Source organism: Rhinopithecus roxellana, chromosome 6, assembly GCF_007565055.1.
Source record: "Rhinopithecus roxellana isolate Shanxi Qingling chromosome 6, ASM756505v1, whole genome shotgun sequence".
Lineage (NCBI taxonomy): Eukaryota > Metazoa > Chordata > Mammalia > Primates > Cercopithecidae > Rhinopithecus > Rhinopithecus roxellana.
The window spans coordinates 155988411-156015658 of record NC_044554.1 but is presented as its reverse complement, the minus strand read 5'-3'; the positions used below and the strand labels follow the sequence as shown (position 1 = coordinate 156015658).

General features: G+C 39.4%; 1 protein-coding gene across 2 annotated transcripts in view; it reads left to right on the top strand.

The window, feature by feature from the left end:
• LOC104673834 (septin-7-like) overlaps positions 1-26467 on the top strand; it is a 34076-nt gene extending 7609 nt beyond the window's left edge. The window contains exons 2-6 of one of the 2 annotated variants that reach the window (XM_030932742.1): positions 2080-2186; positions 12095-12229; positions 22118-22235; positions 24852-24944; positions 26317-26467. In XM_030932742.1, the coding sequence (XP_030788602.1) occupies positions 12174-12229; positions 22118-22235; positions 24852-24944; positions 26317-26349 (300 nt within the window). In that variant the 5' untranslated portion in view covers positions 2080-2186; positions 12095-12173 and the 3' untranslated portion in view covers positions 26350-26467. The remainder of the gene's footprint in view (positions 1-2079; positions 2187-12094; positions 12230-22117; positions 22236-24851; positions 24945-26316) is intronic. The other variant, XR_004058014.1, reaches the window with a different exon arrangement.
• Positions 26468-27248: the final 781 nt, after the last annotated feature.

Here is a 27248-nt window from a genome sequence, read left to right as displayed (position 1 = left end):
AGGAGTATCTTTGTGGCGTTCTCTGTATTTCCTGAATTTGAATGTTGGCCTGCCCTACTAGGTTGGGGAAGTTCTCCTGGATGATATCCTAAAGAGTGTTTTCCAACTTGGTTCCATTTTCCCCCTCACTTTCAGGCACCCCAATCAGACGTAGATTTGGTCTTTTTACATAATCCCATACTTCTTGCAGGCTTTGTTCATTTCTTTTTCTTCTTTTTTCTTTTGGTTTCTCTTCTCGCTTCATTTCATTCATTTGATCCTCAATCGCTGATACTCTTTCTTCCAGTTGATCGAGTCGGTTACTGAAGCTTGTGCATTTGTCACGTATTTCTCGTGTCATGGTTTTCATCTCTGTCATTTCGTTTATGATCTTCTCTGCATTAATTAGTCTAGCTGTCAATTCTTCCACTCTTTTTTCAAGATTTTTAGTTTCTTTGCACTGGGTACGTAATTCCTCCTTTAGCTCTGAGAAGTTTGATGGACTGAAGCCTTCTTCTCTCATCTCGTCAAAGTCATTCTCTGACCAGCTTTGTTCCATTGCTGGCGATGGGCTGCGCTCCTTTGCAGGGGGAGATGCGCTCTTATTTTTTGAATTTCCAGCTTTTCTGCCCTGCTTTTTCCCCATCTTTGTGGTTTTATCTGTCTCTGGTCTTTGATGATGGTGACGTACTGATGGGGTTTTGGTATAGGTGTCCTTCCTGTTTGATAGTTTTCCTTCTGACAGTCAGAAGGACTGTCTGTTGGTCTGTTGGAGATTGCTTGAGGTCCACTCCAGACCCTGTTTGCCTGGGTATCAGCAGCAGAGGTTGCGGAAGATAGAATATTGCTGAACAGCGAGTGTACCTGTCTGATTCTTCCTTTGGAACTTTCCTCTCAGAGGTGTACTCCACCTTGTGAGGTGTGGGGTGTCAGACTGCCCCTAGTGGGGGATGTCTCCCAGTGAGGCTACTCAGGGGTCAGGGACCCACCTGAGCAGGCAGTCTGTCCGTTCTCAGATCTCAACCTCCACGTTGGGAGATCCATGGCTCTCCCCAAAGCTGTCAGACAGAGTCGTTCGCGTCTGCACTGGCCCCTGCTGCTTCCGCTGTTGGTCTTCAGCTGTGCGCTGTCCCCAGAGGTGGAGACTACAGAGACAGGCAGGCTTCCTTGAGCTGCTGTGAGCTCCACCCAGTTCGAGCTTCCCAGCAGCTTTGTTTACCTACTTAAGCCTCAGCAATGGCGGGCGCCCCTCCCCCAGCCTCGCTGCTGCCTTGCGGATAGATCACTGCAGACTGCTGTGTTAGCAGTGAGGGAGGCTTCGTGGGCGTGGGACCCTCCCAGCCAGGTGTGGGATATATTCTCCTGGTGTGCCTGTTTGTTTGAAGTGCAGTATTGGGGTGGGAGTTACCCGATTTTCCAGGTGTTGTGTGTCTCAGTTCCCCTGGCTAGGAAAACGGATTCCCTTCCCCCTTGCGCTTCCAGGTGAGGCGATGCCTCGCCCTGCTTCAGCTCTCGCTGGTCAGGCTGCAGCAGCTGACCAGCACCGACTGTCCGGCACTCACTAGTGAGATGACCCCAGTACCTCAGTTGAAAATGCAGAAATCACCGGTCTTCTGTGTCGCTCGCGCTGGGAGTTGGAGATTGGAGCTGTTCCTATTCGGCCATCTTGCTCCGCCCCCAGATTTTTGCTTTTTGTAGTTGCATGATTTCTTGTTTATTATTCATTCATAATTGTCTGTAAATAAAGAAAAACTTTATTTCATTGAAGCAGTGAAAACCAACTTGGGTTTTTTAATAATGACTGACTTTTTTCTTTGGGAATACATTACTGGAAAAATGTAGATTATTAGATACATTACTTTTAATGAATATAAGTGGTATAATTAAAAGGCTGAAAAGAATCCTTGGAAACATGGGTTTAATTTGATAGCTAAAAACTGAGGACAAGATACTTATTCTTTGTAGCATATTTTCTAATGTCATTTCATTGTCTCACCAAGAAGTACTTGCATAAAGCCAGTATGACTCTAGCATCTGTTGTATATTTAAGGTTGGGTAAAGTGGGTGAGTTTAACAGATATTTTTCCTTACTTCTTTTAGGCAAATCTGGATTGGGAAAGTCGACATTAATCAACTCATTATTCCTCACAGATTTGTATTCTCCAGAGTATCCAGGTCCTTCTCATAGAATTAGAAAGACTGTACAGGTATGGATATTAGTATTGTTAATTGATGATAAGCTGGAATAATATTAATACACACAAAGCACACATTGTAACTTTTATTATGCTTTCTTAGAGGTAAGATGCAAACTTGCCCTTAGCCAGTGTAAGATGGTAGATATGACTTCATAAAATTAAAATAAAAAAGGAGAAGTACAGTTAATCAGAAGAATTATCTTGACTAGAACTTTCCAAATTTGTCCTAAGGACTCTCCTAGAGATGACACTGTGACATAGTAACCAGTTCCCCTGGAGTTGTGCTATATAGCATGATAATCATTTGCCACATGTATAAATCAATTAAAATTAATTAAATTAAAAATGCCATTTCTCATTTGCTCCAGATACATTTCAAGTGCTCAGCAGCCACATGTGGCAAGTGGCCGCCATTTTGTGCAGCACATATATGAAGATTTTCATCATTGCAGAAAACTGCATTGGACAATGTAGAGAAAATAGAAAAGCTATTGTTATTTACATAGAGTGTTCTATATTAGTCAGTGGGATAATACCATATCGTAGTTGAATGGCAATAGCAATTCTGTAAGACTCCCGAGATGTATGTAATCTAATTTACTTCTTCTCAGTCTTTGCTATGCATTCCAATCCTGGGTATCCTGTTAAATGTAGTTCTTCTAGTAGGTCTGAGATGGGCTGTATTTCTACATTTCTAACAAGATCCCAGGTGATACTGATGCTGCTGGATGGTAGATCACACTGTATAGAGCAAGGGGCTAGACTCTAGATATGCACTTTTTATTAAATGGTGCAGCAGCCTGTAGCCACTTCTTATCGTAGCAAAGGTCATCAAACTTCAAGTAACATAACTTGGGTTTGTATAAGAACTTTGCAACTTTATCAAGTTGTTTAACTTCTTTGAACCCATTTACTTTTCTATAAAATGGAGTTAATACCTGTCCCGACCTGCAGGACAGTCGAACAGACCCTGGAAGGGGGAGTGGGAATGGAGGAGACAAGAAAACACGAGAAATGGAGACAAGACAAATAGCCTGATCAAGTCTCATTTAATGAGGGCGTTGGTACAGCTTATATAGGCTGGTAAGAAAGAGGAAGTGCGGCAGAGCAGGCGGGGAGGAGAATAATGAGAGACGTCACCAGGCGCATGCTCGGTAGACTTAGTCTTTCCCGGGCGTGGGAAGTTATCTACGCACGCGCGGGAAAAGTTTGCGTGTGCGGGAAAAGTTGATGATGAAGAACCAGGAAGTGCGCCATCTTGTCTCCGCAATGCGGAGCTTAAGCAACAGAGGTCGCGGCAATTTCCAGGCCTCACGGCTCTGGACAGGTCCTCCTTTTTTATATTATTAGTGACTAGAAGATAGTCCCTCAGGAACTGCGCCTGTCTTAGGTTGGAGTGACACATCTCTTCACTGGTACCCATCATGGGATTAGGCAGTAGCTATGACGGCCCTCCTGTCTTAGGTTAGTGAGAGATGACACTCTCTTACCCATCATTGGCTGTCCAGTTCGGCGCACAGGGAAGGTGGTTTACGGCAAGCATAAGTATGGACCACCGTGATCTTCTTGTTCAAGGCAATGATAATGGACCTGTATGGGTTTGGCTTGGATGGCCTCGATTTGTTGCTTAATGAATGTCATGAGCTTACTGAAGATTATAGGTCCCAAAGAGAGGAAGAGCAATAGGCAAAGCAGGGGGCCCAAGAACGGTATAGTATAGGGGAGGAGTCCATGGAACCCAGTCCAAAACGGGTTATCAGTCATTTCTTTTCATCGTTTTTCTAGGTCTTCTTGTAGACGCTTGATTTTATCTCTGATGATCCTGGACTTGTTGGCGTAGAAACAGCACTTTTCCTGTAGAGCTAAGCAGATACCTCCCAGTTCGGCAGTTAATAAATCTAGGCCTCTTCTATTTTGGAGCACTACTTCTGCCAGGGAATCTACTTGATCTTGTAGATCCCGTATAGTACTTGAGATGGCCTGCATATCTGAGATCAATTGGCAAGACAATTTGGTGTATTGAGTAACAGAGACCCCTAGGCTTGAAGCCCCAGTTGTTACGGCAGTAGTTATGCCTAATCCTACAAGTAAGGGGATAAATTGTATTGCCCTTTTGGCTCTTCTCAAAAAGTGATCTATAGCTGGAATAGGTACAGGTTCATCTCCAGGGATGATGTCTATATCTGGCAGAAGAGTGGCTAAGACACAATGTCCTGTCCAGTTTACAGGCAAATATGTATACGCTCTATTATTGCCACATATAAAAACTGAACTGTTAGGGGCACAGAGCGATTGGGAAATATTTGTTGTGATGGAACAATTATTGAATTCAACGATTCCTACATCGATGTCATAGGTGTTATTGAGGAAAGGGGAGTAGAAGCAAGGGGAGTTAGAAAATTCTAGGGGCTGCACTTGAAGGGGAGGAATTATGGTGCAGGAAGTATTGGATGTAGAGTTTAAGTCATTGCTGGGTATGGCAAGAGGAACGGGATCTCCTAACGGTAAACATAGCCAGCAGTCATTGGCTAGACTAGAGTTGGAATTATTGAGCAGATTATGAGTAGCAGTGAGGAGGTCAAAAGTCTGGGCATCAATTTTTTCTTTCCCTCGGATTTTGGGCAGAGCCAAAGGGTGGTAGCGAATTTCTGGATATAGAGATTTTTGCAACTCTTCAAGTTTTTTGTATACCCTAATTTCTCAGACCTTGTCTTGTGGTCCTCCTCCGTCAGAGATATGAAGAGGGGGGTGAATATTCCAGCAGACAGGCTGTCCTACAATTCCAGTACAGCCAGCTGATACAAGGTTATTGGTATTTCCTAAAATGGTAGGGACATTACTGGCCCCTATAGTGGGGTTTCTAGTTCTTGTTAAGATAGCAGTATAGTATGTCTTATTGTCAGAGGTGCATTCTTGATAAGTGGTGTAGCAGGAGCTGTGCATAGTAGCCTTAAATGTGTCGCAAGGGCAAGTTGTAACGCCCCCTCCATCAGATATCCTAGGGGTTGACACACACCTCCATTTGAGGGAGTCACTAGGCAGGTATGCTGTGTGAGCGGAGCAGGAGACAGTTGAGAGGTACTTATTTGGAGGGGAGGTCACATATCCCCCATAGCAATCACAGGGCTTACCGTATCGTTGTTGTATATATGTACGGGCCTCATGGGGATTACCGAAGCTGGCATGAACCTGGAATGCTTGGCAGATCAGCACCATGGTCCAGAGGGGCTTGTAGTTGGAGTTCATCTCTGCAATAGAGGAAAAGAGTACTCTCAGGGAGAAAATTACTCCCTGGATTGGCTATTGTTAGGTACCTGTCTCACCAGTCGCTCTGGTAGCCATCTGGCTGCATCATGAGTTTGAGAAAAAACACAAACTGAGCCTCTTCCCCAGATTAACACTGGGTCTGGACCATGCCATGTGTTGTCTAAGGGGTCTTTCCATTTAACCATGGCAAATTGTTTTTTGGACTCAGAATGCCAAAATCGATCGGCTGCTGATCTGTTCAGGTTGTCTAAATTTAAAAAATTTAAAATAAAAAGTGTGTGATTAAGGATATTTCTAGGGGTGCCCTTAGTAGGGTACCATTCTCCCTTTTTTATTTTGTCAATGGTGGTTTTTAAGAATAGGTGAGCTCTTTCAACTATTCCTTGTCCTTGAGGGTTATAGGGAATTCCAGTAATGTGTTTTATTTGTAATTTAAGACAGAAGTCTTGAAAGGCTTTGGATGTATAGCCAGGACCATTGTCTGTTTTTAGTTGTTTAGGCTTTCCAACTATGGAAAAACAGTGTAGTAAATGAGCTATGACATGTTTGGTAGCTTCTCCTGTTTGTAAGGTGGCTAGTATAAATCCACTAAATGTATCTATACATACATGGACGTATTTTAAGTTACCGAATTCTGAATAATGGGTGACATCCATTTGCCAGATCATGTTGGGAACTAGTCCTCTTGGGTTAATTCCTAAGTGAGGGACTGGCAGGTATGTTATACAGGTCTGACATTGTTTAACTATTTGCCTTGCTTGTTCTCTAGTTATTTTAAACATCAGTCTCAAAGTTTGAGCATTAAGATGGTGTAAGGCATGAGTAGCCTGTGCTTGGGCTAGGTTTGTATTTGTAGCTATGGCTACCGTCTTGGTTGCCATATCAGCCAGTTGGTTGCCCTGGGATAGAGGTCCTGGTAATCCTGAATGCGTTCTAATGTGTCCAAGAAAGAAGGGTGTTGTTCTATTATGTATTAATTGTTGGCTTTGTAAAAATAACTTGGCTATATGTGACACATGCTTAATTTGTGCTACTGTCTCAAGTAGAGGTATTGAGTGAACTAAGTATGCACTGTCGGTATAAATATTAAGGGCCTGATTAGGGAAGGCTGACAGCACCACGATTAGGGCCTGTAATTCTACTAACTGAGCCGAGGTATGGCTGGTTTTGAATTTAACAATGGTGTCAGCAAAGGTATATGCAGCAGTTCCTGTGGATGACCCATCAATGAATACTAATAAGGCATTGTCTAAAGGTGTTTTACTGATGACATGAGGGAAGACAAAAGCATGTAGTTTACAAAATTGGATAAGCTTATTTGGCAGGTAATGGTTATCTAAGTTACCGGCATAAGAGGCGCAAGCAATCGGCCATGTTTCAGTGTTTTGCATTAGCCAATGGATTTGTGGCTTAGAATAAGGTTGTATGATCATACAGGGTTCAATTCCAAAATATTTTTTGCTATTGTCTCTACCTAAGATGATTAAATCTGCTATGGCATCATAATAGGGGAGTAATACCTTTTTGGGTGATGAAGGCAAGTGGACCCACATAATAGGGTTATTTTGCCAGAATAAACCAGTAGGTGTTAGTGTTGTGTTAAATATTAAAAGGGTTAATGGCTGTGAATAGTCTATGTTAGTAACAAATTGCTCAGCAATGGCCGCCTCTACTTTATTAAGTGATAAAAGAGCTTCTTTTGATAACGACCTAAGGGACTTAGGGTTGGGGTCACCTCTCAGGGTGTCGAATAAAGGTTTTAAGTCTCCCATGGTGAGTTTTAAGTATGGCCAGAGCCAATTTATGTCTCCAAGGAGCTTTTGGAAATCATTGAGGGTTTGTAACTTATCTTCACGGATAACTGCCTTTTGATTAGTAATTTTAGGTCCATTTATTTGAAAACCTAAATACGTATAACGGTCTTGTAGTTGTATTTTTTCTGGAGCTATTTGTAACCCCGCTGTGGTTAGTTCTTGTCTGAGTTGAGCAAAACACTGTAAAACTTGTTCTCCCATTTTTCCTGCTATGAGGATATCATCCATGTAATGTATAATGTATATTTGTTTCCATGTCTCTCTAACTGAGTGTATGGCTGTAGCAACATATTTTTGACACAAGGTGGGACTGTTGGCCATACCTTGAGGTAACACTTTCCATTGGTATCACTTCATTGGTTCTTTAAAATTTATAGATGATAAGCTAAAGGCGAATCGTTTTTGGTCAGTAGGATGAAGGGGAATTGTAAAAAAGCAATCTTTAAGGTCTATGATAATTTTAAAATATCCTTCAGGGAGTGCTACCAGAGAGGGTAGTCCGAGCTGCAAGGCACCCATGAGGATCATAGTAGCGTTTACTGCCCTTAAATCTTGTAAGAGTCTCCACTTACCGGACCTTTTTCTGATAACAAATATGGGTGTATTCCAGGGAGAGTTACTCTCCGCAATATGCCCTGCTGTTCCTGCTGTTCCTGCACTAACTGTTGGGCTGCAATTAGCTTTTCATTAACTAAAGGCCGTTGATCAACCCAAACAGGCTCATCCGACTTCCATGTTATGGGGTCAGCACACTTTTGGGGTGCAGGCATGTCAATGGCCGAAGCTAAAAATTTCCAAACCCCTTTGTGTTAGATTGTCCTAAGGCTGGAATAGGCTGTTGAATACCATTTTCCCTTTTTCCCAGTCCTTTTCCGGGGCTATAACCTTGGGCTAGCATTTGTGCAGTAACTATATCGTTAGGGCTGCACATCATAATTTTCATCTGGGAGAGTAGGTCTCGGCCCCAAAGATTAACAAGCAATTGAGGGATAACAAATGGTTTAATGAGACCTGAGTTATTTTCTTTATCTTTCCAGGTGAGGTATTTAGAGCTTTGTCTGGGATTACTGCTTTGCCCAATTCCTCTTAAGTTAGTTAAAGTCTCTGTGGTAGGACAGTGAGATGGCCAGTCCTCTTGTTTGATGATGGTTACATCAGCCCCTGTATCTATTAACCCTGTAAACAACTTGCCATCTAGCCACAAGGTCAGGGAGGGTTTTTGATTAGTAATTGGCTGTACCCAATATATGTCTGAAGATCCAAAACCTCCCGTTCCTCTGTTAGAATGTTGGATTTTATTAGTAGTTTTAACCAAAGGCAATAGGATTAACTATGCTATTCTATCCCCTTGAGGAACAGTAATGATACTGTTAACAGCCCTGGCCATAATTTTAATTTCTCCAATATAATCGTTATCGATTACTCCTGGAAAGACTTGTAGACCTTTCATGGTGACACTGCTTCTTCCCAGGATTAATCCAAAGGTATCAGGAGGCAAAGGCCCATATATTCCAGTGCCTAAAGCTTGTGCTCCCATCTCAGGCGTTAATACTGTGTGGGAGGTGGAACAGAGGTCCAGTCCTGCACTTCCTGGGGTTGCTCTACTAAGTCTTGAAATGGATTGTTGCTGCTGGCTGGAACAAAGCTGACCACCCCATAAGCTTGTTTCGGGGCCTGGGGCTGGCCCCTCATCCCGTTTCCCTGTTGGGATGGTAAAGGATTTACCTGACTGTCAGTTTTAGATTTACATTCATTAGCCCAATGTTTTCCTCTTTTACACCTTGGGCAAAGGCCTAGAACCTTTGCTTCCGAGTTTTTATTTGAATCCCCCACGGCAATCTTTTGCAAAATGTCCCCTTTTGCCACATTTAAAACACCCTCCTTTTTCTTTGTTCTTATTATTAAGGAAGTCTTTTACGGTTTGTCCACTGAAAGCTGTGGCCATTGCTAAACCCTGTTGATAGGAGGGCCCAATGTCTGAACAGAGACGGATATATCCAGTTAAGTCTGTTTTCTTTCTGTAAGGTCAGATTGCCGCTTGACAAGCCGGGTTAGCGTTTTCGTAAGCTAGCTGTTTTACATAATCCACCCCTGCCTCGGCATTTCCAAATATTCTGCTGGCCATGGTTAAAAGTCTATGTACAAAGTCTGCAAAGGGCTCATCAGGCCCCTGTTTGACCCCCGTGAGCGAGGCTCCTGGATCCCCCTTAACAGGAAGTTTTCTCCAGGCTTTGGTAGGCGCTGCTTGGATTTGAGAAAACAGTCCAGGATCGTACTGCATCTGAGCATCGGTTTCTGTGTAGTTACCCGAGCCAGTTAGCATATCAAAATCCCAACCATTTCTGGCTTGTTGGTTTCTCTTGGCCGTATCTCTACAATTTTCATAAAATTCTGACTTCCAAATCAGATGGTCGCCTCCGGAAAGAACTGCTCTAACTAAGGTATTCCAATCTATGGGAGTGAGCCAATTTTCGGCCACAGATTCGACTATGGCCAGGGTGTATGGGGCAGTAGCTCCGTATTGCGAGACAGCGGTTTTTAGTTCTTTTATTACAGCAAATTCAAACCCATTGTGGTGTCTCCAGGCTCAACCCTGCGCATCTGTAGTTTCCGTTACTGGAAAAACATCTCGAGGAGAGGAATCCTCCCTATCCCTACTACCAAGCGACCTTCCTTTTGGGACATGCTGTCCGGGTCTCTGAGGGTGAGAGTGTTTCTCTATTCCTTTAGGGTATTGAACGCTCTCACTTCCTGTCCTTAATTTCTGCAATCTAGTGATTAAAGATTGATGTAGTTCTTCGAGCTTTATTTGCTCTTCAAGCTGTGCAATTTTTTCTCTAAGCACCTCTTTTGGGTCTATTACTGCCATAACTGCGGGGGCAGAAGCCTTATTATAGGGAGAGGGATAAGTAAGAGTTTGTAGCCAGTCAGAATTATTATATTTTGCTGCCTCTTCCTCTAAATTATCCCAGTCTACTTCTGAAGGGTTAAGGTTATTTTTACTTTTGTTTTCATTAGTTGTAGGTAAAACTGGGTATTTTTTGGCCTTTTCCTTATTTGATATTTCTATATTTGTTATCGAGGGGACCCCAGCCTCTTCCTCATCGCTTCGTAGCAATATAAGGTCTATTTCTTTATTAGGTATGGATTTTTCGAGGTCGGTTTAGGAGCTGCCTCTTAATATTTCCTCAGTCTGAGTAACCACCACCATTACCTCAGGATCTTTTTCTTTTTCCTTTTTATCTATTATATCTCTGATTAAGTTCCAATAAGAAAAAGCTGTCACCAGAACCTTTTCTGGTCCAAAAGTACTATAATAATCTTGAAAACAGTCTCCCACCCTACGCCATCTCTTTATGTCAATGGTTCCCTCTTGTGGAAACCAAGGGCAGGTATCGTTTACAAAATCAAAAAACTTAAATAAATCATTACTTTTAACCTTTACTGCTCGTGTTTTTAAGGCCTCTTTTAATTGCCCTATATAAATTTGATGTTGGCTCAATTCTTGTCCCATAATCACTGTTACTCACCTCTGGTTCCAACGTGTCAGGCTCCCGCGATGTCCGGAGGAATTTCTTCCACTTTTACTTTCGGCTGACTTTAGTGCCTTCTTCCTCACTTCTTCCCCCATGTCCAGGTCCCTGTCTGGGCGCCAGGTGTCCCGACCTGCAGGACAGTCGAACAGACCCTGGAAGGGGGAGTGGGAATGGAGGAGACAAGAAAACACGAGAATGGAGACAAGACAAATAGCCTGATCAAGTCTCGTTTAATGAGGGCATTGGTACAGCTTATATAGGCTGGTAAGAAAGAGGAAGTGCGGCAGAGCAGGCGGGGAGGAGAATAATGAGAGACGTCACCAGGCGCATGCTCGGTAGACTTAGTCTTTCCCGGGCGCGGGAAGTTATCTGTGTGCACGCGGGAAAAGTTTGCGTGTGCGGGAAAAGTTGATGATGAAGAACCAGGAAGTGCGCCATCTTGTCTCCGCAATGCGGAGCTTAAGCAACAGAGGCCGCGGCAATTTCCAGGCCTCACGGCTCCGGACAAATACCTATCATAAAATTGTTTTCAAGACATACTCTAAAATAATGTAGCTAGATAGAATTCTCATTGTAAGAAATTTAAAACTGTTTGCTCTAGTTTTATCCATTTGTATAAATTCTATCTCAATCCTAATTTAAACCTGATATTTAGACCTTCAGTTTTTCCATAAGTCCTGAGTGAAGAAAACAACTATGAAATGTTAGTGTGAAGTAATTATCTTAGTATTTTATAAATAATATTTTTATTTTTGTTTGAATTCACATTGTTTTTGAGGTATTTTACTGTCAACTCTTAAAACTCCTAAGTTCATCATGAAGTTTTTATATTATTTAAAGTAATCTCTCATTTGAAACTTGAAACTGAATATAATTGTTTTCATATTATGAAGTGTGCTACCAATATATTCATTAAAAGTAATATATCTAATAATCTACATTTTTCCAGTAATGTATTCCCAAAGATAAAAGTCAGTCATTATTAAAAACCCGTCAGTTTTCACTGCTTCAATGAAATAAAGTTACCAATACACTTATTTGTGCAATTAATATGCTAATTATTTAGCTGTGTTTCGATAATAAATGGTTTATTTTCTTTCATTTGGAAGGTTTTGAAATAATGAATAAAGATTTATTCAACATAATTTATATTTTTGAATCTTTATATAGAATAACTTGACATATCTTCCACTGGTAAATTCATTTTGCCTGTTTGAAAATATTGATTATTGTCCTTTAACAGTCATCAGTTAATTCATATGTAGAATTGCAACTTGTTTTGTTTGTTTGCATTCTTTAGCTGGAAGCCTGTTATCGATTACATTGCTAGTAAATTTGAGGACTACCTAAATGCAGGATCATGAGTTGACAGACGTTAGATGCCTGATAACAGGGTGCAGTGTTGTTTATACTTCATTGCTCCTTCAGAACATGGGTCAGTACCTTGACACTTCTGATTACTTTTGTTGTTGCTTACTGTTACCTTTATGTGCATATTTTAGTAATCTTTAAGTTTGTGACATATATATGACTATACCCATTATAAAGTACCAAATTTCATGTAGAAATGTCTTAGTTGAAAAGACTTTTTAAGTCCTGTATAAGCTACCAGTGATTTTACTCCTTAGTTCTTCATTCATAAGGATTTTCCCTGTTTCACGGAAATAAAGTGTTGCCACCATGGTTTGAGGTCTCAATGTGGCAAATTTAGCTTTCATGTTGACCACCCTGCTACTAATTGAACTACCAAATAAAAAGAAGCAGCCATCCCAGTTAGACATATTCAAAATAAACTCAAAGATGCTATTTATGATAAGTCTCATAAGAGATGCTTATCAAAAGCACTTGCATGCCAATGTTTTCTTGTGCCATTTCTTTCTACAATAATCTATTTGGCTTCTGTTTCACCGTAGCTGTCATAGACATGTCATTTAGGTATCATATTGTCAGTACTAACCTTTTGTTTATTAGAACATAAGACCTAAATATCTAGACATTAATCTGATCTGATTGTTCTGTTTGTTATAGTTAGCCCATACTCCCTTTTTTTGTTCTTTGTACTTCCCCTTTCATTTTGAGTATATATATGTGTCATTGACAAATGCAGATTTATCCAATTATTCTTCCTCAGTCTTTTCCTTTGGGTAAGTAACTCAGCATATATAATACAGCCACCTGATAATTGTAACTCCACCATCTCCCCACCAAAAGAATTGTAGCAGCATCAGGCTAAATAGCATTAAGTTATCTAACACTCACATTACAGTAGTGAAAACCAATTCCTTCAAGTATACCTTTCTCTTCTATTTTTGGCTTCTTGCTCTCTCTCTCTCTTTTTTTTAATAGATGGGTCAATGCCCATTATTACTCTAGATGGATAAGGGAGCCTTAATTATATACTTATATTTTTACACTGTCGGATTGGAGTGGGTTAAAAATGTTTCTTCTTTTATGTCTAATACTCTTATTTTTTTTGCTGTGCCCTAGACCATTGCATAACTGAAGACTCCCACCTTCAGTCAGGATTGGGTAGTACATGTTTGTAACTACTTGGTGTTGCCTTTTGTTGAGGTAATTTCAGTTATTATTATACTTTAAGTTCTACGGTATGTGTTCACAATGTGCAGGTTTGTTACATATATATACATATGCATGTTGCTTTGCTACATACATTAACTCATCATTTACATTAGGTATTTCTCCTAATTCTATCCCTCGCCCATCCCCCCACCCCATGACAGGCCTCAATATGTGATATTCCCAGCCCTGTGTCCAGTTGTTCTCATTGTTCAGTTCCCAACTGTGAGTGAGAACGTGCAGTGTTTGGTTTTCTGTCCTTGCAATAGTTTGCTCAGAATGATGGTTTCCAACTTCATCCATGTCCTTACAAAGGACATGAACTCATACTTTTTTCTGGCTGCATAGTATTCCATGGTGTATATGTGCCACATTTTCTTAATCCAGTCTATCATTTTACGGTGTTCTCAATTTACATATTTAAATCACTAAACTGACTCTTTGACTTAAAAGGCTCAAAAAAGGTAATCTCAAAAATACCACACACTGTATAACTTTCTTTTTTTTATTGTACTTTAGGTTCTAGGGTACATGTGCATAACGTGCAGGTTTGTTACATATGTATATTTGTGCCATGTTGGTGTGCTGCACCCATCAACTCGTCAGCACCCATCAATTCATCATTTATATCATGTATAACTCCCCAATGCAATCCCTCCCCCCTCCCCATGATAGGCCCAGGTGTGTGATATTCCCCTTCCCAAGTCCAAGTGATCTCATTGTTCAGTTCCCACCTATGAGTGAGAACATGCGGTGTTTGGTTTTCTCTTCTTGTGATAGTTTGCTAAGAATGATGGTTTCCAGCTGCATCCATGTCCCTACAAAGGACGCAAACTCATCCTTTTTTATGGCTACATAGTATTCCATGGTGTATATGTGCCACATTTTCTTAATCCAGTCTGTCACAGATGGACATTTGGGTTGATTCCAAGTCTTTGCTATTGTGAATAGTGCCACAATAAACATACGTGTGCATGTGTCTTTGTAGTAGAATAATTTATAATCCTTTGGGTATATACCCAGTAATGGGATGGCTGGGTCATATGGTACATCTAGTTCTAGATCCTTGAGGAATTGCCATACTGTTTTCCATAATGGTTGAACTAGTTTACAATCTCACCAACAGTGTAAAAGTGTTCCTATTTCTCCACATCCTCTCCAACAACTGTTGTTTCCTGATTTTTTAATGATTGCCATTCTAGCTGGTGTGAGATGGTATCTCATTGTGGTTTTGATTTGCATTTCTCTGATGGCGAGTGATGATGAGCATTTTTTCATGTGTCAGTTGGCTGTATGAATGTCTTCTTTTGAGAAATGTCTGTTCATATCCTTTGCCCACTTTTTGATGGGGTTGTTTTTTTCTTGTATATTTGTTTGAGTTCTTTGTAGATTCTGGACATTAGCCCTTTGTCAGATGAGTAGATTGCAAAAATTTTCTCCCATTCTGTAGGTTGCCTGTTCACTCTGATAGTAGTTTCTTTTGCTGTGCAGAAGCTCTTTAGTTTAATTAGATCCCATTTGTCAATTTTGGCTTTTGCTGCTGTTGCTTTTGGTGTTTTAGACATGAAGCCCTTGCCCATGCCTATGTCCTGAATGGTACTACCTAGATTTTCTTCTAGGGTTTTTATGGTATTAGGTCTAACATTTAAGTCTCTAATCCATCTTGAATTAATCTTTGTATAAGGAGTAAGGAAAGGATCCAGTTTCAGCTTTCTACTTATGGCTAGCCAATTTTCCCAGCACCATTTACTAAATAGGGAATCCTTTCCCCATTTCTTGTTTCTCTCAGGTTTGTCAAAGATCAGATGGCTGTAGATGTGTGGTATTATTTCTGAGGACTGTGTTCTGTTCCATTGGTCTATAGCTCTGTTTTGGTACCAGCACCATGCTGTTTTGGTTACTGTAGCCTTGTAGTATAGTTTGAAGTCAGGTAGCGTGACGCCTCCAGCTTTGTCCTTTTGACTTAGGATTGTCTTGGCAATGTGGGCTCTTTTTTGGTTCCATATGAACTTTAAAGCAGTTTTTTCCAATTCTGTGAAGAAACTCATTGGTAGCTTGATGGGGATGGCATTGAATCTATAAATAACCTTGGGCAGTATGGCCATTTTCACAATATTGATTCTTCCTATCCGTGAGCATGGTATGTTCTTCCATTTGTTTGTGTCCTCTTTGATTTCACTGAGCAGTGGTTTGTAGTTCTCCTTGAAGAGGTCCTTTACATCCCTTGTAAGTTGGCATCCTAGGTATTTTATTCTTTTTGAAGCAATTGTGAATGGAAGTTCATTCCTGACTTGGCTCTCTGCTTGTCCGTTACTGGTGTATAAGAATGCTTGTGATTTTTGCACATTAATTTTATATCCTGTGATTTTGCTGAAGTTGCTTATCAGCTTAAGGAGATTTTGGGCTGAGACGATGGGTTTTCTAAATATACAATCATGTCATCTGCAAACAGGGACAATTTGACTTCTTCTTTTCCTAACTGAATACCCTTGATTTCTTTCTCTTGCCTGATTGCCCTAGCCAGAACTTCCAACACTGTGTTGAATAGGAGTGGTGAGAGAGGGCATCTCTGCCTTGTACCAGTTTTCAAAGGGAATTTTTCCAGTTTTGCCCATTCAGTATGATATTAGCTGTGGGTTTGTCATAAATAGCTCTTATTATTTTGAGGTAGGTTCCATCAATACCAAATTTATTGAGTGTTTTTAGCATGAAGGGCTGTTGAATTTTGTCAAAAACCTTTTCTGCATCTATTGAGATAATCATGTGGTTCTTGACTTTGGTTCTGTTTATATGCTGGATTATGTTTATTGATTTGTGAATGTTGAACCAGCCTTGCATCCCAGGGATGAAGCCCACTTGATCATGGTGGATAAGCTTTTTGATGTGCTGCTGAATCCGGTTTGCCAGTATTTTATTGAGGATTTTTGCATCGATGTTCATCAGGGATATTGGTCTAAAATTCTCTTTTTTTGTTGTGTCTCTGCCAGGCTTTGGTATCAGGATGATGTTGGGCTCATAAAATGAGTTAGGGAAGATTCCTTCTTTTTCTATTGATTGGAATAGTTTCAGAAGGAATGGTACCAGCTCCTCCTTGTACCTCTGGTAGAATTCAGCTGTGAATCCATCTGGTCCTGGACTTTTTTTGGTGGGTAGGCTATTAATTGTTGCCTCAATTTCAGAGCCTGCTATTGGTCTATTCAGGGACTCAACTTCTTCCTTGTTTAGTCTTGGGAGAGTGTAAGTGTCCAGGAAATTATCCATTTCTTCTAGATTTTCTAGTTGATTTGCGTAGAGGCGTTTATAGTATTCTCTGATGGTAGTTTGTATTTCTGTGGGGTCGGTGGTGATATCCCCTTTATCATTTTTTATTGCATCTATATGAATCCTCTCCCTTTTCTTCTTTATTAGTCTTGCTAGCGGTCTGTCAATTTTGTTGATCTTTTCAAAAAACCAACTCCTGGATTCATTGATTTTTTGGAGGGTTTTTTGTGTCTCTATCTCCTTCAGTTCTGCTCTGATCTTAGTTATTTCTTGCCTTCTGCTAGCTTTTGAATGTGTTTGCTCTTGCCTCTCTAGTTCTTTTAATTGTGATGTTAGAGTGTCAATTTTAGATCTTTCCTGCTTTCTCTTGTGGGCATTTAGTGCTATAAATTTCCCTCTACACACTGCTTTAGATGTGTCCCAGAGATTCTGGTATGTTGTATCTTTATTCTTATTGGTTTCAAAGAACATCTTTATTTCTGCCTTCATTTCATTATGTACCCAGTAGTCATTCAGGAGCAGGTTGTTCAGTTTCCATGTAGTTGAGCGGTTTTGATTGAGTTTCTTAGTCCTGAGTTCTAGTTTGATTGCACTGTGGTCTGAGAGACAGTTTGTTATAATTTCTGTTCTTTTACATTTGCTGAGGAGTGCTTTACTTCCAATTATGTGGTCAATTTTGGAATAAGTGCGATGTGGTGCTGAGAAGAATGTATATTCTGTTGATTTGGGGTGGAGAGTTCTATAGATGTCTATTAGGTCCGCTTGCTGCAGAGATGAGTTCAATTTCTGGATATCCTTGTTAACTTTCTGTCTCGTTGATCTGTCTAATGTTGACAGTGGAGTGTTGAAGTCTCCCATTATTATTGTATGGGAGTCTAAGTCTCTTTGTAAGTCTCTAAGGACTTGCTTTATGAATCTGGGTGCTCCTGTATTGGGTGCATATATATTTAGGAGAGTTAGCTCTTCCTGTTGAATTGATCCCTTTACCATTATGTAATGGCCTTCTTTGTCTCTTTTGATCTTTGATGGTTTAAAGTCTGTTTTATCAGAGACTAGGTTTGCAACCCCTGCTTTTTTTTGTTCTCCATTTGCTTGGTAGATCTTCCTCCATCCCTTTATTTTGAGCCTATGTATGTCTCTGCATGTGAGATGGGTCTCCTGACTGATGGGTCTCCTGACTGATGGGTCTTGACTCTTTATCCAGTTTGCCAATCTGTGTCTTTAAATTGGAGCATTTAGTCCATTTACATTTAAGGTTAATATTGTTATGTGTGAACTTGATCCTGCCATTATGATATTAACTGGTTATTTTGCTCGTTAGTTGATGCAGTTTCTTCCTAGCCTCGATGGTCTTTACATTTTGGCATGTTTTTGCAATGGCTGGTACCGTTTGTTCCTTTCCATGTTTAGGGCTTCCTTCAGGGTCTCTTGTAAGGCAGGCCTGGTGGTGACAAAATCTCTATGCATTTGCTTATCTGTAAAGGATTTTATTTCTCCTTCACTTATGAAACTGAGTTTGGCTGGATATGAAATTCTGGGTTTAAAATTCTTTTCTTTAAGAACGTTGAATATTGGCCCCCACTCTCTTCTGGCTTGTAGAGTTACTGCCAAGAGATCGGATATTAGTCTGATGGGCTTCCCTCTGTGGGTAACCCGACCTTTCTCTCTGTCTGCCCTTAAGATTTTTTCCTTCATTTCAACTTTGGTGAATCTGGCAATTATTTGTCTTGGAGTTGCTCTTCTGGAGGAGTATCTTTGTGGCGTTCTCTGTATTTCCTGAATTTGAATGTTGGCCTGCCCTACTAGGTTGGGGAAGTTCTCCTGGATGATATCCTAAAGAGTGTTTTCCAACTTGGTTCCATTTTCCCCCTCACTTTCAGGCACCCCAATCAGACGTAGATTTGGTCTTTTTACATAATCCCATACTTCTTGTAGGCTTTTTTCATTTCTTTTTCTTCTTTTTTCTTTTGGTTTCTCTTCTTGCTTCATTTCATTCATTTGATCCTCAATCGCTGATACTCTTTCTTCCAGTTGATCGAGTCGGTTACTGAAGCTTGTGCATCTGTCACGTATTTCTCGTGTCATGGTTTTCATCTCTGTCATTTCGTTTATGATCTTCTCTGCATTAATTAGTCTAGCTGTCAATTCTTCCACTCTTTTTTCAAGATTTTTAGTTTCTTTGTGCTGGGTACGTAATTCCTCCTTTAGCTCTGAGAAGTTTGATGGACTGAAGCCTTCTTCTCTCATCTCGTCAAAGTCATTCTCTGACCAGGTTTGATCCATTGCTGGCGATGGGCTGCGCTCCTTTGCAGGGGGAGATGCGCTCTTATTTTTTGAATTTCCAGCTTTTCTGCCCTGCTTTTTCCCCATCTTTGTGGTTTTATCTGTCTCTGGTCTTTGATGATGGTGACGTACTGATGGGGTTTTGGTATAGGTGTCCTTACTGTTTGATAGTTTTCCTTCTGACAGTCAGGACCCTCAGCTATAGGTCTGTTGGAGATTGCTTGAGGTCCACTCCAGACCCTGTTTGCCTGGGTATCAGCAGCAGAGGTTGCCGAAGATAGAATATTGCTGAACAGCGAGTGTATCTGTCTGATTCTTCCTTTGGAAGCTTCCTCTCAGGGGTGTACTCCACCCTGTGAGGTGTGGGGTGTCAGACTGCCCCTAGTGGGGGATGTCTCCCAGTGAGGCTACTCAGGGGTCAGTGACCCGCTTGAGCAGGCAGTCTGTCCATTCTCAGATCTCAACCTCCGTGTTGGGAGATCCACTGCTCTCTTCAAAGCTGTCAGACAGAGTCGTTCGCGTCTGCTCAGGCCTCTGTTGCTTCCCCTGTTGTTTTTTTAGCTGAGCCCTGCCCCCAGAGGTGGAGTCTATAGAGACAGGCAGGTTTCCTTGAGCTGCTGTGAGCTCCACCCAGTTCGAGCTTCCCAGCAGCTTTGTTTAACTACTTAAGCCTCAGCAATGGCGGGCGCCCCTCCCCCAGCGTCGCTGCTGCCTCGCGGTTAGATCGCGGCAGACTGCTGTGTTAACAATGAGGGCGACTCCGTGGGCATGGGACCCTCCCGGCCAGGTGAGGGATATATTCTTCTGGTGTGCCCGTTTGCTTAGAGCGCGGTATTGGGGTGGGAGTTACCCGATTTTCCAGATGTTGTGTGTCTCAGTTCCCCTGGCTAGGAAAAGGGATACCCTTCCCCCTTGCGCTTCCCAGGTGAGGCGATGCCTCGCCCTGCTTCAGCTCTCGCTGGTCAGGCTGCAGCAACTGACCAGCACCGATTGTCCGGCACTCCCTAGTGAGATGACCCCAGTACCTCACTTGAAGATGCAGAAATCACCAGTCTTCTGTGTCGCTCGCGCTGGGAGTTGGAGACTGGAGCTGTTCCTATTCGGCCATCTTGCTCAGCCCCCTGTATAACTTTTCATGAGTATTTGTGTAGCTTCTTGAATTTATGTTTTTAAATATTTCTCGCTTACCTTGTCAGGGTCTTTTCCTGAAAGCCAACTGAGTGAAATCTTAACCTGCAGTTAAGTCAATACAATTTGTCAGCTTATAACCAATATTATTATTTTAGATCTTCTGGACTCTCTCCAAGTTTAGTAATTCTCATGAAATCACATTCGTCCCATCCCCTTGGGGAAAATTTTATTTCTTAAAATTGCATGGGAAATGAAAGCTTTTTTGAAATAAAAAAAATTTATATTCAAATGATATATAGTGGCTTTGTGCCATTTCTTATTTGTCACAAGGGGTAAGATGTTTAAAATTGCTATATCTTATACATAAAAATGTACCTTTCAATAATTTCTCAGTTTAACTATTTTTAGAAATGGAGCAAAGTTTTGCCCATTTGTACATGATATTGTGAATTAAGTGAAAAAAATATGAGGCCGGACACAGTGGCTGACACCTGTAATACCAGCACTTTGGGAGGCTGAGGTGGGTGGATCACCTGAGGTCGAGAGTTCAAGACCAGCCTGACCAACATGGAGAAACTCCTTCTCTACTAAAAATACAAAATTAGCTGGCCATGGTGGTACATGCCTGTAATCCCAGCTACTAGGAAGGCTGAGTCGGGATAATCGCTTGAACCTGGGAGGTGGAGGTTGTGGTGAGCTGAGATTGTACCAGTTCTCCAGCCTGGGCAACAAAAGCAAAACTCTGTCTGTCTCAAGGAAAAAAAAAAAAAAAGAATATGACACAGAATTTTATGTACAGCGTTCCAGATACCCTCCTCACTACAGACTGAAATTCTATGCAGTCTAATAAATGAATGAGAGGAGGGGAGGATTAGAGGAAGGAAGGAATAAAAAAATTTTTTAAATTTAAAAAAATATTTAAATTTATTTAATAAAGTAATTGGGTTGACTGTGGTGCCATTCACTGAGATAGGAAGCATAGAAGAGGGAAAATGGGGTTCAGATAAGCTTTTGATTTTAAGGAGCCCATGGAACACCCGGGTAGCATATCCACTGGGTAAACACAAATCTGGAACGTAACAGTGAGATATGGGCTGTGTATGAAGATTTGAGAGTCAATTGACCAATTGAAGATAATTAAAATCTATTGTAGTCATGATCATTGTACTGAATGTAGGGTAAGAAGAGAAGGCCTGATAGGGGATTCTAAAGACTGTATCTCTTAAGGGACTAGCTTACTAAGAGGATCCTGGAAAGTATCCTAAGGAAAAAGAGCTTGTGAGAGAATAAGTAAGGATAAGCACCATGGTGGAAGTATTTAGTCAGCTTCTTAAAAGTATAGAGGCAAATGAGACAGCAGCCAGATTGTAAAGAATGAAAGGGATGTTGAAGAAGATTATCTTGTGAGCATCTTGTCAGAGGAAAATAGTTGGTAGCAAGAACTGAATGTGGAGTTGAAAGAGGACTACCATTTTTCATTAAAAATAAATCTTCCAGCCTGGGCAACCTGGCGAGACCTCGTATCTACAAAAAAAAAAAGTACAAATATTAGGCAGGCATGGTGGTGCACACCTGTAGTCCCAGCTACTCAGCAGGCTGAGGTGGGAGGTTCTCCTGAGCCTGGGAGGTGGGTTGCAATGAGCTGAGATTACAACACTGTACTCCAGCTGGGGCAACAGAGAGAGACCCTGTCTTTAAAACATTAAATAAATAAATAAATAAATAAATAAATAAATAAATAAATAATAAATAAAATTTTAAAACCTTGTAAATTTTGAGTAATAAATATAGAGATAATTCTAGGAAATTCTATCAGGAGCCTTTCTGGTTTCTCAAATTCCTCTTTAGGGCAAAAAACCTGTGAACAGGGTTCAAGGGCAGGAGTGAAAGCCTTAGCCACTCCAATGCTTCTTGAAGTCCTGTTCTACCTAACTTTTGCTGGCCTAATACATCTTCACAGTGTTTCTGATAAGTAAGTAAAGTAGGATGTGTTAACTTAGCAATGGGGATGTGAAGACTCTTGTTCTCTCAAACTGATCAATTCAGTCATATTAAATACTGTGTATTTCAGACTTAAACCATTGGATATTGAGTTTATGAAGCACTTGCATGAAAAAGTGAGTATCATTCCATTTAATGCCAAAGCAGACACACTCACACCAGAGGAATGCCAACAGTTTACAAAACAGGTGAGCAGGATGTGTTAACTCAGGTTTCTTATACCATTCTCACAATTTGCAGTTTTTACTTTTGGTATAATGTGTTGCAATCCATTCCTCTTACTGCTTTACTGTATTGTCATTTATACTGTATTAAAAATAACTCTCGTATCTTCTGCCTTAGTTTTCACCTCAAAGCTCTTACTCATTATCATAGTATCCTTATCCTTTGTCAGTTTTTAAATATGACTGTTTTAAGTGTTCTTTAATAACCCCCCCTCACAGGCAATTTCTCCCCATACTCTTTAGAATTATTTCCTTAGAATGAATTCCCAGGAAGAGGATTATTCTTTTAAAGGCTGTGATTGTTTTTATGAGTCTTTATCTCCCCACTCCCCATTTTGTCATGGTGCTTTCCCAATAAAACAAATTCATTTTATAAGGCGTACATCTGTTTCACTGTGACTTTGCCAGCATGGTTTGTTATTTTATTTTGAAAACTTTTTTGGAATGAAGTGGTGCCTAATCATTCTTTATCTTTTCCTTTTATTTTCCAGAAAGGCTGAACGTTTTAAAAACAAAGTTTTTTCGCCCTTTTTTGTAATCCTTTTTGTTCAAATCCTTTGTCTTTTTGACCAGTAGGACTTGGTATTGCCCATATTTATTGATATGGGTTCTTCTTATTCCGGGTATTTAGTTCTCTCTCATTTTCACAATATTTTTTCTATTTTCTCTTTTGCTGCTTATGTACTAATTTTTTTCGTGCACTTTATGGGACATTTATAGTTTAAGTTGTAACTTAAATATTTATAGTTATATTAATATAAATATATTAGATATATATAGTTTGTTATAACTGAAGTTATAACTATAGTTTAAGTCATATATATATATTTATAGTTTAAGTTCAAACCCATGATCCTAAGATTAAGAGTCTCATGCTGTATAACTGAGCTAGCTGGAAGACCACTAAACTGTTTTTCTAGACTCATGTCTAGTTGTCTCAATAATAGTGAGTTACACAGTCACACTTATTTCTAATTTATTTGTGTTTGGTTCCTTATATATTACATTTTATGAAAAGTAGGGTCAATTGTGGAACCTTTCTCTATTCCAGTAGTCTTTATTTTTGGCCAGTAGTATATTGTTTAAACCACAACAACTTTGTATAATATTTAAAAATAGATTGTAATTAACTCTGTTGTCCATATAGTCCTGTTGTAACAAAATATTTTGTTTTTCACATTTTTCAATATGCATTTCATTTCAGAATACCTTGAAACCTTCATTAAAAGCCTGTTAAAATTTGCTTTGAAGTTGTGCTAAATTCATATAAATTTTCAGAATGTTTTAGTACATTGTTTTTACTGTATCTAGTATTTTCTGTTTTATACTTACCCATTCCCATTTTTTTTAATGTGCTATTTCTAAGTGTCAAATACTATCATATAATACATTTATCTTCTTTTATTATGTATTTTGATTTGGATTTTTACTTCTAACTTAAAGGGAAAAAAGATGAATGTGAAGTGACCTCTTCTTTCAAATTGGTGACATTCTGGTGGTTGTACTCAGGTCATTTTAATATACAACCCCTGACTAAAACCACTGCTTTTAGAGCTGGCTACTATTACTCATTTTTTCTTCATTATGTATTTGTCACCTTGTTTATTCTTTTTTTAAAAATATATATGTAGGTACATACCCTAATTGTAAAAGATGTGTGATCCTATTTTTTTTCAGTGACAACTTTATTTCTGTTTACTTCTATCTAGTATAATAACCATGTAACACAATTTGTTCAGGGTCCTTTTATAGCTGCTGGGAAGCTTTGCGATGAAAATTGCACCAAAATATAAGTATAGGCAAGGAAGCTAGTTTTAGGTATATTAGCCATTGGTTTGTTATGGGCTCAAAGAAGAATAGGTAATTGAAAAGTATTTGGATGTCTATATTCTGTTTAGAATTTGGAGTGATTTTGGACATGACAATTTTATGAACTAGGTCATTTCTGGTGTTATTAATAAGTTGTCTTCTTTAGTTTTCTGCATTCTCCTTATTAATTCTTGATTTCTAGGATATATTTTCTCCCTGTGTCCTTTCCTAATCTTATGCCTGTTGCTCCTCAGTTTGTGTGTATGCACATGTACTTGAAAGGATTTTTCTGATGAATGTGCAGGGAGCAGTGCTATACTTAGTTTTACTTTACTTTTGCCAGATTCTACTAAAAATTTTAGGTGAGTGTAGCCTTGTTTATTCAACTAAATAAGATACTTGGGGATTTATATCTAAAGGAAGAATCTCAGTCATTGTAAAGAAATGACCTACTGTCATTATTGTGGAAGTCAATCAGAGAAATCCCTTTCTGGAGTTTTACATCTGTTTTGGAACTCTTTTGGTATGATAGCTATATGACTTTAACACTTCTGAAGTAATTGGATTTGGTGTTTATATATCCACTTTACAGTTTAAAAAAAAAGAACAGCAGAGTAATTTGATTTTAGATTAAAACTTCACATCATTAAAAAACAGTAAAGGATCTGGAAACAAGGAGCCATATAGGAATCTAAGAAGCATGTAATAAACATGAGACTAATGTATTAATTATGTATGGTGCTCTTTTGCTGACTACTTCTTCCATTTTAGATAATAAAAGAAATCCAAGAACATAAAATTAAAATATATGAATTTCCAGAAACAGATGATGAAGAAGAAAATAAACGTGCTAAAAAGATAAAGGTAGGTTCATCCCTATACATACACTAAAGTAATCTGAGGCTCTAAAAACATGCTACCACGTCCACAGGAAAGATAAAAAGTATCAGTGTTTTAAGTAGTTGACTTACAAAATGCCTAGGGAGATTTAATGTTGAATTCAACTTTATAGTTAACTTTGAAGATTAGCTAGTATATATAATAAAGAATTGTATAAGCTACCGAGGTGAATAACACAATCTTTATTATTTCAAATTGTTTTTAATTAACTGGTTTTCATATTATGTAATTTTTTTCCCTCTTAAAAAACAAGTGATGAGAAAGGAGAGAATTCATTCTGTTATGATTTAATTGCCAGACAAAAATGTATTTCTTTTGTCTTTATAAAAGCCAACCAAAATTACAGTTAGATAGGAGGAATAAGTTCTAGCATTCTGTAGCATTGTAGGGTGGCTGTAGTTAACAGTAATTTGGTCTATATTCAAATAGCTAGAAGAGAGGATTGTGAATGTTCTCAATACACAAAAATAAGTGTGAGTTGACAAATGTGCTAATTACCCTAATTTGTTCATTACATATTTGTTTACAGGTATCAGAATAGCATACTGTACCCCAGAAATATGTGCAATTATGTTTCAATTAAAAATAATAAAAACCAACCAAAAAGTCACATCAACGTAATTTTCTATAAATATAGAAAATTTCTATATAAATATATAAAAATTTCTATATAAATATAGAAATTTTAATTTATCATGGTTTTCTAAGTACTTTGGCCATAAAAATGGTATATGGAATAATGACATTGTGTAGACAAATATCTTGAAATAATGAAATGCTTATACCTCACCAGTGAAGAATTTCTGCAGTTGTATAAAATACCTGCTTAGATATTTCCAGGAGCCACAGAATTGTGAAAGGCTATGCATGGATGAATACAAATCCAGTCACCTGGATTTGAAGTTCCAAAGTTAGAGCTTAGCAAATATACTATTCCCTGCTTTAGGTACTGTTACAGTTGGTTCGTGATCAAGTAGGCAGGCTAGTCACTAACCTCCTTTTTTTTCCTCAAATGCTAATACATTTTTTACGTTTTTTCCCTGCGAAGTATGGGACAACTTTCTGTAGTGATTTTTAGTAAATAATTTGACCAGTATGTGCTTGAATATTCCTAACTTTAAAGATAAAATTTAATTTTATCTATTGTGTACCTTGGTGGTGTTGGCAATTTACTAAATATTTGTTAAATGGCCTATAAAAACTAATGCAGAAACTATCAAAAGTAATTTTTTTTTTTTTTTTTTTGGCTAATCTGTTGAGTAATGTAACTTTTATCCCTGAATCTGTGAGGACTACAGAGATGTATTTGAACAAGAATACTTTGTTTTCATTTCAGCTCCACCTTCAGCGACTCATCCCAGCAGGCTGACCCCTCCAGAGGCTGTACCAGCTGCCTCTCAGTCTAGGGGAAGCAGCGGGGGCCTGTGCAGACACGAACGACTCTGTCCGACAGCTTTGGGGAGAGCCGTGGACCCAAATAAGAGTGTCTTGGCCCGCATTGCCAAGACAATCCTAAGTCAAAAGGACAAAGCTGGAGGCGTCACGCTACCTGACTTCAAACTATACTACAAGGCTACAGTAACCAAAACAGCATGATACTGGTACCAAAACAGAGCTATAGACCAATGGAACAGAACAGAGTCCTCCGAAATAATACCGCACATCTACAGCCATCATATCTTTGACAAACCTGAGAGAAACAAGAAATGGGGAAAGGATTCCCTATTTAATAAATGGTGCTGGGAAAATTGGCTAGCCATAAGTAGAAAGCTGAAACTGGATCCTTTCCTTACCCCTTATACGAAGATTAATTCAAGATGGATTAGAGACTTAAATGTTAGACCTAATACCATGAAAACCCTAGAAGAAAATCTAGGTAGTACCATTCAGGACATAGGCATGGGCAAGGACTTCATGTCTAAAACACCAAAAGCAACGGCAGCAAAAGCCAAAATTGACAAATGGGATCTAATTAAACTAAAGAGCTTTTGCACAGCAAAAGAAACTACCATCAGAGTGAACAGGCAACCTACAGAATGGGAGAAAATTTTTGCAACCTACTCATCTGACAAAGGGCTAATATCCAGAATCTACAAAGAACTCAACAAATATACGAGAAAAAAACAAACAACCCCATCAAAAAGTGGGGAAAGGATATGAACAGACATTTCTCAAAAGAAGATATTCATACAGCCAACAGACACATGAAAAAATGCTCATCATCACTCACCATCAGAGAAATGCAAATCAAAACCACAATGAGATACC